The sequence below is a fragment of the Hemiscyllium ocellatum genome, chromosome 2, assembly GCF_020745735.1.
Source record: "Hemiscyllium ocellatum isolate sHemOce1 chromosome 2, sHemOce1.pat.X.cur, whole genome shotgun sequence".
Taxonomy (NCBI): Eukaryota; Metazoa; Chordata; class Chondrichthyes; order Orectolobiformes; family Hemiscylliidae; genus Hemiscyllium; species Hemiscyllium ocellatum.
The window spans coordinates 48,973,351-48,986,217 of NC_083402.1; the positions used below are offsets into that span (position 1 = coordinate 48,973,351).

The 12,867-nt window shown below is 39.9% G+C and overlaps 1 protein-coding gene across 2 annotated transcripts in view; it reads left to right on the plus strand.

Annotated features, from left to right (window-relative positions):
- Positions 1–12,867, plus strand: part of rasa1a (RAS p21 protein activator (GTPase activating protein) 1a) — a 191,209-nt gene that overhangs the window by 116,890 nt on the left and 61,452 nt on the right. For both annotated transcript variants that reach the window (XM_060836608.1, XM_060836609.1), the window contains exon 15: positions 10,667–10,743. In XM_060836608.1, coding sequence (XP_060692591.1) covers positions 10,667–10,743 — 77 coding nt within the window. The remainder of the gene's footprint in view (positions 1–10,666; positions 10,744–12,867) is intronic.

Genomic DNA, 12,867 nt, shown 5'->3' on the forward strand with positions numbered 1-12,867 from the left:
TTAAGTCGTCATTGGACAAGCACATGAACGGACACGGAATAGTGTAGGTTAGATGGGTTTCAGATTGCTATGACAGGTTAGCGCAACATCGAGGGCCGAAGGGCCTGTACTGCGCTGTAATGTTCTATAGCTCAAGTCCTCCAACCCTGGCAACATCCTTGTAAATCTTTTCTGAACCCTCTCAAGTTTCAAAACATCTTTCCCGATAAAAAGGAGACCAGAATTGCATGCAATATTCCAACAGTGGCCTAACCAATGTGCTGTACAGTCACAACATGACCTCCTAACTCCTGTACTCCATCCTCTAACCAATAAAAGAAAGCATAACAAACGCTGCCTTCACTATCCCATCTACCTGCGACTCCACTTTCAAAGAGCTATGAACCTGCACTCCCAAGATCTCTTTGTTCGGCAACACTCCCTAGGACCTTACCATTAAGTGTATAAATCCTGCTAAGATTTGCTTTAGAAAATGCAGCACCTCATATTTATCTGAATTAAACTCCATCTGCCACTTCTCAGCTCATTGGCCCATCTGGTCAAGATCCTGTTATAATCTGAGGTAACCCTCTTTGCTGTCCATTACACCTCCAATGTTGGTGTCATCTGCAAACTTACTAACTATACCTTTTATGCTCACATCCAAATCATTTATGTAAATGACAAAAAGTAGCAGACCCAGCACCAATCCTTGTGGCACTCCACTGGTCACAGGCCTGAAGTCTGAAATACAACCCTCCACCACTACCCTCTGTCTTCTACCTTTGAGCCAGTTCTGTTTCCAGTTGACTAGTTTTCCCTGTATTCCATGATATCTAACTTTGTTAGCCAGTCTCCTATGAGGAACCTTGTCAAAAGCCTTACTGAAGTCCATGTAGATCGCATCTACAGCTCTGCCCTCATCAATCCGCTTTGTTACTACTTCAAAAAACTCAATCAAGTTTGTGAGACATGATTTCCCACGCACAAAACCATGTTGACTATCCCTAATCAGTCCTTGCTTTTCCAAATACATGTACACCCTGTCCCTCAGGATTCCCTCCAACAACTTGCCCACCACTGACACCAGGCTCACTGGTCTATAGTTCCTGACTTGTCCGTACCATCCATCTTAAACAGTGGCACCACATTAGCCAACCTCCAGTCTTATGGCACCTCACCTGTGACTATTGATATTACAAATATCTCAGCAAGAGGCCCAGCAATCATTTCTCTAGCTTCCCACAGAATTCTAGGGTACACCTGATCAGGTCCTGGGGATTTATCGCCTTTATGTGTTTCAAGACATCCAGCACTCCCTCCTCTGTAATCTGGACATTTTGCAAGATGTCACCATCTATTTCCCAATAGTCTATATCTTCTATATCTTTGTCCACAGTAAATACTGATGCAAAATACTGATTTAGTATCTTCCCCCATTTTCTGCAGCTCCACACAAAGGCCATCTTGCTGATCTTTGAGGGGCCCTATTCTTTCCCTAGTTACCCTTTTGTCCTTAATGTATTTGTAAGATCCCTTTGGATTCTCCTTAATTCTATTTGCCAAAGCTATCTCATGTCCTCTTTTTGCCCTGCTGATTTCACTGTTAAGTATACTCCTACTTCCTTTATGCTCGGGAGACATTCAAAAGGTAATAGTGAGAGTGCAAAGGCAACATAGTCCTGTGAAGGTGAAAGGTGGGACCAACAAATGCAGAGAACCCTAGTTGTCAAGGTTGCTATAAATGTCTTAAATGACTTCTATATGAGGGGAGTGGGTGTTGTGGTGACTGAATAATCCAGTTCTGGATCCACTTACTTTCACAGATGCAGGTAGATGAAATTATCTGAATTCCACAAGCTCTTTGCGCTGCTTGCACTTGACTTCAACATGTTGTACAAGGTGACTCTCAAATTGGTTGGAGCCTTCACACAGGCTTCTTCAGTTTGTACTTTTTCAGACAAGTGATTTCCCCCATGTCATTGGAGATGTTGCATTTGTTTAGGGAACCTTTCGAGGTGTCCTTGTAGCATTTCCTCTGCCCTCCTAGTGATTGTTTATTATGGCAGAGCTCAAAGTAGAGCACTTATTTTGGGAATATTGTGTTGGGCATATCGACAGTGGCCCAACCATCGCAGCTGGTCATGGATGATTAGTGTCTTGATGTTGGGGATATTAGCCTGAGAGAGTACACTCACACTGTTATGCTACCCTGCCAGTTGTTTTGAGGATAAGCTAAGTTAGTTCAGTTCACTGAATGGCTGGTTTGTGGTGCAGACTAATGCCAACAACATGGGTTCAATTCCTGCATTGGCTGAGGTTACCAACCTTGCCCGTGCCTGAGGCATTGTGATCTTCAGGTTAAACACAACACCAGTCATCTTTTTGCAATGACCGAGTAGCTCTTTGGTCTTCTGGGACTGTGGTGATTTTGCCAAGAAATGTGCAGGATTCAATAAGGGAAATCTAGCTTATGGTATTTAATAAAGGCTCAGTGCAGTAGTGCCATAGAAGGGCATAAAAAATGCAGTGTGTTACTTATCAAAGAAATTAGGAGAGTGAAAAGGGGAGCTGAAAAACATTAAGGAAAATCCAAATTTTCTAAGTATATTAAGGGCAGTAGAAGAATAGATTCCATCAGAACCAAAATTGAAGACATGGTACCATTAGCTACTGTGTTAAATTATTATTTTCTACCTGTCCTCCATGTCAGTACAGAAATCAGGGAGGAGATTTTTTTGTGATATTTTGAATGAATTAGTATTGAGATAGCATGTATTAGGAAATGTAAATGGGAGATCCTGTTTAACAAATTTGATTGAATTTTTTTGATGAGGTGACTAGGGGTGTAGATGAGTGTTGTGCAGTTGATGTTGACTTCTTGGAACTCAGTTAAGCTTTTGACAAAGCAGGCTGGTTAAGAAGCTAAGAGCTCATGGGATTCAGGAAAAAATTGGTAAATTGGATCCAAAATGAGCTTAGTGGCAAGAAGCAGAGGATGATTAGTGGAAAGTGACTGGAAGCCCATTGCCAATGGCATACCATAGGATTCAGTGCTAGGCCCATTGCTGTTTGTTGTGTTGACATGAATTTTAGGATATATGATCATTAGCGTCACAAATGACACAAAGATTGATGATGTGGTAAGTAGCAATGAGGAAAGCCTTGGACGACAGGATGCTATACAGGACAACCTTGGTTATCCGAACATCGATTATCCGAATTTCGGATTACCCAAACAAGGTCTCAAGGGTCCTGATGTTCGGCTAACACAGTTTAGCCAAGCATTCAATTATCTGAACAAAATACTCCCTACCCATGTCGTTCGGATAATTGAGATTGACCTTTAAATGGGGCTGAACAGTGACAGAATTTAATCCTGAAAATTTGTGAAGTGAATGCATTTTGAGAGGACAAAGAAGGCAAAAGTGTACACATTGAATGATAAGAGCCTAGGAAGTACAGAGGATCTGAGAAAACTTGGTGTGCACGTCCATAGATTTTTGAAGGCTGTCGGACAGGCAGATTAACAAGACACATGGGGTACTTGCTTTTATTGGTCAAGGCGTTAATTGATTATGACAGCAAGTACACAATCGAGCTGTCTATAACATTAATTTGGTTGCAGCTGGTGTTCTGTGTTGCGGTTCTAGTTGCTGCACTATGGGAAGGATGTGATTGCACTAGAGAGTGCAGAAGTGACTCACCAGGATTTTGTCTCATCTGGAGCAATTCAGCTATGAAGAGAGACTGGACATGCTGTGGTTCTTTTCCTTGGATCAGAGATGGCTGAGGGGAGACCTGATTTAAGGTGTACAAAGTTCTAAGCTGTATATACAAGATAGATAGGGAAACGTTTTTCCAATAATCAGGACAATTTTGAGGTAAGGAGTTAGCAGTTTAAAGGGGATTTGAGGACATCTTCAAATCAAAATTTTCAATGATTATAGTATGTTAATAAAAGGGATGTTAATAAAAAAAATTGATTAAGTTCTTTGATACATGCAAACTCTCAAATAATTTGGAAATGAAGTGATATTAAATAATCAATAAATTAGTGTATCAACAACACTAACATGATAAACACATTGAAAGGGGCTTAATTGATAAACTAATTGAACTTAGGATAAAATTGAGTGGATTGCACCAGTCATATGTGAAGTTGGGAAGAGATGGAAGAGACACTAAAATAAATAAAAAATTATTAGAAAAAGAATCTCGTCAGAAAATTAGTTGACAGCTTATGTGATTCCTGTATATAAAAATGGTGATAGAAGAAATACAATAGCTGTTGACCAATTAATTTAATAACATACTTGATGATCAAAGTTTGTGAGAAGATTTATAGCTCGGGTGCTCGTTGTTGTGGTTCTGTTCGCCAACTGGGAATTTGTGTTGCAGATGTTTCGTCCCCTGTCTAGGTGACATCCTCAGTGTCTGGGAGCCTCCTGTGAAGTGCTTCTGTGATCTTTCCTCCGGCATTTATAGTGGTTTGTCTCTGCTGCTTCCGGTTGTCAGTTCCAGTTGTCCGTTGCAGTGGTCGATATATTGGGTCCAGGTCGATGTGCTTATTGATTTGAATCTGTGGATGAGTGCCATGCCCCTAGGAATTCCCTGGCTGTTCTCTGTTTGGCTTGTCCTATAATAGTAGTGTTGTCCCAGTCGAACTCATGTTGCTTGTCATCTGCATGTGTTGCTACTAAGGATAGCTGGTCGTGTCGTTTCGTGGCTAGTTGGTGTTCATGGATGCAGATCGTTAGCTGTCTTCCTGTTTGTCCTATTCGCCAAAAACGGATACCCACGCAATTTCATCAACAGATGCCTAAGGGAAAGACAACGGAACGAGGTCGTGCCGCAACCCAAAGGACTAGCCACACTACCATACATCAAGAGCATTTCCGAACTGACAGCCAGACTACTGCAACTATGTGGACTCAGCACACAAACCAACAGCCATCTCAGACAACAACTCAGCAGAATGAAAGACCTGATACCCAGCATGAGCAAAACCAACATAGTGTACAAATTCCCATGCAAGGACTGCACAAAACACTACATAGGACAAACAGGAAGACAGCTAACGATCCGCATCCATGAACACCAACTAGCCATGAAATAACATGACCAGCTATCCTTAGTAGCCACACACACACATGACAAGCAACATTAAATCGACTGGGACAACACTACTATTATAGGACAAGCCAAACAGAGAACAGCCAGGGAATTCCTAGAGGCATGGCACTCATCCACAGATTCAAATCAATAAGCACATCGACCTGGACCCAATATACCGACCACTGCAATGGACAGCTAGAACTGACAACCGGAAGCAGCAGAGACAAACGACTATAAATTAGATTAGACTTACAGTGTGGAAACAGGCCCTTCGGCCCAACAAGTCCACACCGACCCGCCGAAGCGCGACCCGCCGAAGCGCAACCCACCCATACCCCTATATTTACCCCTTACCTAACACTACGGGCAATTTAGCTTGGCCCATTCACCTGACCCGCACATCTTTGGTCTGTGGGAGGAAACCGGAGCACCCGGAGGAAACCCACGCAGACACGGGGAGAACATGCAAACTCCACACAGTCAGTCGCCTGAGGCGGGAATTGAACCCAGGTCCCTGGCGCTGTGAGGCAGCAGTGCTAACCACTGTGCCACCGTGCTGCCCTAATGCCGGAGGAAAGATCACAGAAATGCTTCACAGTAGGCTCCCAAGCACTGAGGATGTCACCTAGACAGTGGATGAAACGTCTGCAACACAAATTCCCAGCTCAGCGAACAGAACCACAACATAGATGATGATCGAATACTTAATCAAAGATGCAATAGAAGATGTTCTAGGGGCTGAAAATAAAATAAAATAAAGCATAGTAAGTACAAATTCCAGAAGGGAAGACCATTGAGTTATTTGATGTAATTAAAAATCAGTAAGTAATGTAAATATAATAAATTTGTATTTCCAAACAAAAACTTTTGATAAGGTAATATATTGTACTAATGGCTAAGTCATCATGGGGCAAGCATCAACGATTAGTAAGTTGGTTGGAAAAGAGAAAATAAAGTAGGAGTTGAAAGGATTACTTAAATTGGTGAATGGTGTTCCACAAAATCTATTGGGATATCTGTTCTCTAAATTTTCATTGTATTGGTGGACAACAGAATATTTCCAGTCCTACAGCTTACAGGTTTAAAAATGGACAGTATACTTTTTAAAAGTCATAAAATGCTTCACGCCGGATATTTCTTCTGATAAACTAACTGAATTGCCTGGCACCTGTATATTTATCGGTACATTCTAGGGTGCAGCTTAGATACAAGAGTGTGCAACTTGGAGTGTGAATTGCCCCTGCTCATTGTTTTTTATCATTTATATAATTGTTTTGGACTTGGAAATCAGAAGCATAGTTTCAAAATTGACAATGTCAAATGCAGTTGTAATTCAGACAAAGGTGGGGCCTGACAAATTACAGGAAAGCTTTCAATTAATTTGCAAAGTGAGTGTGTAATTAGTTCATGAATCTCAGTGAGGTAGACTTGGGACCTGCTTCTTTGCCTTTCTGATAAGAGTAGAAGACAATGGCAAACCTTACACTGCCAATGAAACAGTTTATGATGCAGCATCAGCACACCCTGGACCAAGGACCTTCCTTAAGCGCACACAATGTAATATGGGCAAATATGAGGTGATCCATTTTGATAGAAAGCATTAGAAAGCTACATGCTTCTTGGAAAATAATTATTCATTTGGGTAAAGGAGCAAGGGGACCTGAGAGCACAAGCATACAAATCCCCAAACTCAAAATAAAATGAAAATTATAACACCCTTAATGCATCTTTTTAAAAAAAAATCCCTGATAGAATTAAAATATAGAGAAGTTCTTTTCTACCTGTGACGAATCTTCATTAGATCACACTAGGAGTATTGTGAACAGTTCCAATGTTTATAGAAAGGAATTAGAAGCACTGAAGAAAGAACTAAAAATACTAATGGCAGCAAAACTGAGATAATAACTATCATGAAAGATTGAACAGGTGGAGCTTTATTTCTTTAGAAAGAAGACTACTGGGAGGAAGGCAATAAAATGCTTGATAATGTAGAAGTATACCTGTTCCTCTTCATTGGTTAGATCTGAACAAGGGCCATAAATATATAGTATTGTTTAACAGTGACATGAGACTTCGGAGCAGGAGTCCAGTTCTGATCTGTCTGAGGTCTTAATTCCACTTTTCAGTTTGTTCCCCATATTAAATGTCGACCTATTTCGACCTTAACTAAATTTGGTGCTTCAGTTCCACTTCCTCTGGCAGAGAGTGCCACATTCTAACCACCCTCTTGAGAGAAAAGAAGTTTCTCATCACCTCCATCTCAAAAGATGTCTTATTTTGAATCTGTGTCTCCAAGTTGTACTGTCTACATAAGAAACATCCTCCCGGTATCTGCTCGCCCCTTATGTTTTAATAAGATCAACCTCTCATTTCTTGAAATGAAAATGAGTGAAGGTCCCACATGTTCAATTTTCTTCATAAGGCCTATGTCCCAAAACTGAGTTGAGTGAACTATCTCTGACTGAATTGTATCCTTCAGGTTGATAGAGCTGTTAAGAAGGCATTCAGTGTTTTAGCTTTTATTAATAGAAGGATCGAATTCCGGAACCATGAGGTTATGCTGCAGCTGTACAAAACTCTGGTGTGGCCGCACTTGGAGTATTGTGTACAGTTCTGGTCACTGCATTATAAGAAGGATGTGGAAGCTTTGGAAAGGGTGCAGAGGAGATTTACTAGGATGTTGCCTAGTATGGAGGGAAGGTCATACGAGGAAAGCTGAGGGACTTGAGGCTGTTTTCGTTAAAGAGAAGGCGGCTAAGAGGTGATTTAATAGAGACTTATAATCAGAGGGTTAGATAGGGTGGACAGGGAGAGCCTTTTTCCTAGTATGGTGATGACGAGCACGAGGGGGCATAGCTTTAAATTGAGGTGTGATAGATATAGGACAGATGTCAGAGATAGTTTCTTTACTCAGTCAGGATATGGAATGCGTTGCCTGCAATGATAGTAGATTCACCAACTTTAAGTACTTTTAAGTCGTCATTGGACAAGCATATGGACGTATATGGAATAGTGTAGGTTAGATGGGCTTCAGATTGGTATGACAGGTCGGCGTGACATCGAGGGCCGAAGGGCCTGTACTGTGCTGTAATGTTCTATGTGGTTTCTGTTTCACAGCTGCAATAGAAATTCCTTATTTTTGTAATTCAATCCCCTTGCAATAAACAACAAGATTCCATTTGCCTTCCTAATTACTTGCTGTATTAATCTTTTCAGATTCATGTGCCAGAGCACCCAGACTAATACAATAGACTTCTGTACCCACTTTTCTATTCTTCCTGCCAAAGTGGACAACTTCACAGTTTCCCATGTTACAGTCTGTGTCCCAACTTTTTGCCTACTCACTCAACTTGCAGACTCTTTTATCTCCTCATGACAATTCACTTTCCCATATAACGTGGAGTCATCAGCAAATTTAACAACTATATAAAGTGTTGCTTACAGTCATACAGCTCGGAAACAAATCCTTTGGACCTGCTCGTCTGTGCAGATCAGGTTTCCCAAACTAAACTAGTCTCACTTGCCTGCATTTGGCCCGTATCCTTCAACTTTTTCTTGTTCATATCTCCAGCCAAATGTCATTTAAATGTTGTAACTGAATCTGCATCCACCGCTTCCCCTGGCAGTTAATTCCACATACTTTTTCCACACAGTGTAGTTAGTATCCCCTCAGGACTCTTCACTCACCTTAAAAATATGCCTTGTAATCTTAAACTCCCCCACCCTAGGGAAAAGACCTGTTGCCATTCACCTTATCAATGCCCTTCCATGATTTTAAAGACCTCCCTATGGTCAACCCTCAATCTCCTATGCTGCAGTGAAAAAAGGTCCCCGCTTCTCATTATAACTCAGATACCCTGGTCCTGGCAACATCCTACTGAATCTTTTCTGAACCCCCTCCAATTTACTAATAATCCTCATATAACAGTATGACCAGAATTGGTAGACAATATTCACAACGGTGGCCTTACCAGCATCCTGTACAACCTCAACAGGACATCCCAACTCCTTTACTCATTGGTCTGAGCAATGAACACCAGCGTGCTAAATGTTTTCTTAGCCACCTGTCTACCTGTGACACAAATTTCAAAGAACTATGTACCTGAGTCCCCAGGTGTCTCTGTTTGACAACACTACTTAGTGCCCTACCATTAACTGTATAAGTCCTGTCCTTGTTTGTTTTTTCCAAAATACAAACTTTGCATTTATCCATATTAAACTCCATCAGCCTATTGGCCCAATTGATCATGATCCCTTTGTTATCTTAGTAATTTTGTTCACTTTCAAATGTACCACCACTTTTGGTGCCCTTAACAAACTTACTAACATGCCTCCTAAATTCTCAACCAAATAAATATCAAAATGTCAATGTCATTGATATATCTTATAAATAGTTGTGACGTAAAAGCAAATCTGTATGGTACAGCTCGAATTATAACCTGCCAAATCAAACAATTTTAGTCTTTGTTGTGGAGAAAGCCTTTTGAAAATCCAGGTATGCCACATCTATGTCTTCCCTTTCATCCACTTTGCTTAGTGCTTCCTCAGGATATCCAATTAATTAAACACCTCCCCCACACCTTACAGAAAGCTATGTTGACTCTGCCTGATCACATTATGATTTTCTAAGTATTATAAGACCATAAGACATAGGAGTGGAAGTAAGGCCATTCGACCCATTGGGTCCACTCTGCTATTCAATCATGGCTGATGGTAATTTCATTGCCACTTGACCTCCTTAATGGATTCTAGATATTAGGACTAACTGCCGAATAATTTTGTGCATCGTCTCTCCCTGTACTGAAGAAATATGTTGCATTAGCTATTTTCTAATCCATTAGAACCCTTTCACAGTCTAAGGAATATTGGAAGATTATCTCTGCAACTACTTTTAAGACTGTAAGATGCAAGCCACCTGGTCCTGGCATTTAACAAACTTTACCACCAATTGTTTTCCCAATGCATTTCACAAGTGATAGTTTTATGTTGCTCTGCTCTTTGTTTCTTGATTTTCAAGTATCTTTGTGAAATGTTTAAGTCATTTAAACTGACATAAAATGTGCATTCAACAACAACTCTATCTTCCATCTTTCTATCATCAATTCACTATTCACACTCCCAAAGTTCCTGAATTTGTCTCCTATTGTACTTATCATTTTGTGGTAACATCATGATCCTTACTATGGTACCTACTCGCCCCTTTGTTTCCTTTATAAAAGTTTTCAGTATCAAAAGCAGCAGTCTAATTCTTAATTGAATAATTAAGCTAACAACCTGCAGAATGTGTTTTATTTTAATGTTGTAGCGCAGAGTGAAAATGGTTTCTATGGTTTACTTGAAATTATTCATCTCTGATTTATAGAGGAATATTTTTATCTTAGGTATGATGTGCAAAAGTGCACATTTATTATGTCATATTGATGAGATTTATTTCAATGGTACTCTTTTTTTTTCAATGTTTGTTATCTGCTCATGCGTCATCCTTTTTTGTTTAAGGCATATACAAGGCCATGTAATTTACAAGTTTCTTAGATTGCAGAGTTCTTAAACTATTCCTTCATTTCTCCAGTGATGTCTCGTCTGATATAAACAGATTTGAGATAAGTCTCAGTAACAAAACAAAGAAGAGCAAGGATCCTGATATCTGTAAGTATGTTTGACTTTGCGTAAAAGTATTTTACTCTCCACCCAAAAGTTAGTCCTAGGATGATGAGCTTTTTGGGTATATATAATTTTTTTGTTTTGTCTCAGGATAATGTTTGCTGCCAATGTTCAGCAGTCCTACATTTTGAAAGGGACTTGGAAGTAGGTTAAGTTCCAGGTGCAACTTGAATAAAACAGTGATGGTTTTGCAAATTATTTTTAATTTCTAAATAATTTAGACTGTAGAATATGACTAGTGTCCGTGAAGCAAATGCAGGGGAAAATGTGCTGTTAAAGGAGCAGGGTTATAATGAAGCAAAAGAATTATGTATGTATACTGGTGCAAACATAAGATGTGGGCAGCAGTGCTTTGGAAAAGTTTGCATGTGCTTGATTGAGCTAGGGAGTAGCAGAGTTTTGTAGTGCAAAATTTGCATTCACAGCACTTGTTTGATAATGCCTTTGAAGATTTCACATAGTGTCCATGGCATGTAGGTATGCTTCTGATGTGAGTTGCAACAGATGATATTGTCAGCGTGCTTAGAGAAGCAAAGCAGACACACATGAGAAATATTCCTTGCAGCCAACTCATGACAACAGTGCTGATTGGCTGCCTATGTTGTCATTTTGAGGTCCAGAGCACCTATTAATAACCTTTTTAATGTAGTCATGATTGAATGCACATTCAGCAGGACGGATGCTCCCCTAAACACCCCCACCCCCCCATCAGAACCACCACACCTCTCATCTCCAGTCGCCACAAGTGCTATTTAAAGGAATTACCAGTCATTATATGTTAATTCCTTGATGATACTGGCTGTTGCAACAACTTTGCATATATTTGCTGCTTTCTAAAATTCTTCAAAGTTGCCTAAGCCTGCAAAAATTGGGGTTTGAGTATGGTAGATGCTGAAAGATATTGCTGTGGTTTTAAGAATTTTGACAAAATCAAGTATTCACAAAAATGCATAGACTCCTTGGAAGAGTGCCATTTCCCTTGGAGAAGTGCCATTTCCCTTGGATCCAAGTCAAATAATTACATTTCTGCCCAGGTGGAAGGTGAATATGTTTCATGTTGTCATAGGAAAGAAAGCAAGATTAAGTTACAAGCTTCCCTTCAACTAACTTGAGTATCATAGACAACTGAAGTTCTGTGTGGTGAGCAGATTGAAAAGACAAGTTTGTGAGCTGAAGACTGATATAACTGTGATGCCCATTTTCCACAAATGGATTAAAAAGGGCACATTAGGCTACTTAATAAGTTAAGAGACCATTGTGGTTACATTAGCATTACAAGAGGATGGACTAAATAATAGAAAACAGAAAATTGGGATAAGTCATGTATTTTCAGCATAACAACTTTATAAAAATTAACTAGTGGAATGCCACAGGAATAAATGCTGGAGCCACAATTATTCATATATTAGTGACTTGAATGAGGGTATTGAATGTGCTATTGCCACGTTTATGGATGATGGAAGAAATAAATGTGAGGACAAGTGTTGAGAATGATACAAGCATCCTCAAGAGGGGTATAGACAGGTTAATCCAGTGAACTAAAACTTGACAAATGCAATGTTTTTTAATAGAATGAATGAGACATTGTGCATTTTGGTAGGCTGAATATTATTTAAATTAATGAAGACTGGTAAAAGCTACAAAACAGAAGTATTTGGGAGTCCTCATCCACGAATCACAGAAAGCTAGCATCCAGGTTCAGCAAGTAATAAGAATGCCAATTGGATTTTTTTTATTTCAAAGGGAGTGGAATGTAAAATTAGGAATATTTTGCTGAAACTATACAAGGTAGTCGTCTGATCATAGCTGGAATACTGTGAACAGTTTTGGGTCCCTTATCAAAGTATAGTTGCATTGTCATTGAACATAATCCAGAGAAGTTCACAAGGCTGATCCCAGCTACAGAGGGACATTTTGGGCCTATACTCATTGAAATATAGAAGAATCAAAAGTGACCTTATTGAAATTTACGAGGTTCTTAGGATAGATGCAGAAAGGTTGTTTCCTCTTATGGGCTGGTCTGGAACCTGAGGCATAATCTCAAAAGGAGTTATGTATTTAAGACAAAGATGAGTAGTGGATCTGTGGAGTTCTTTATCATGGGACAGT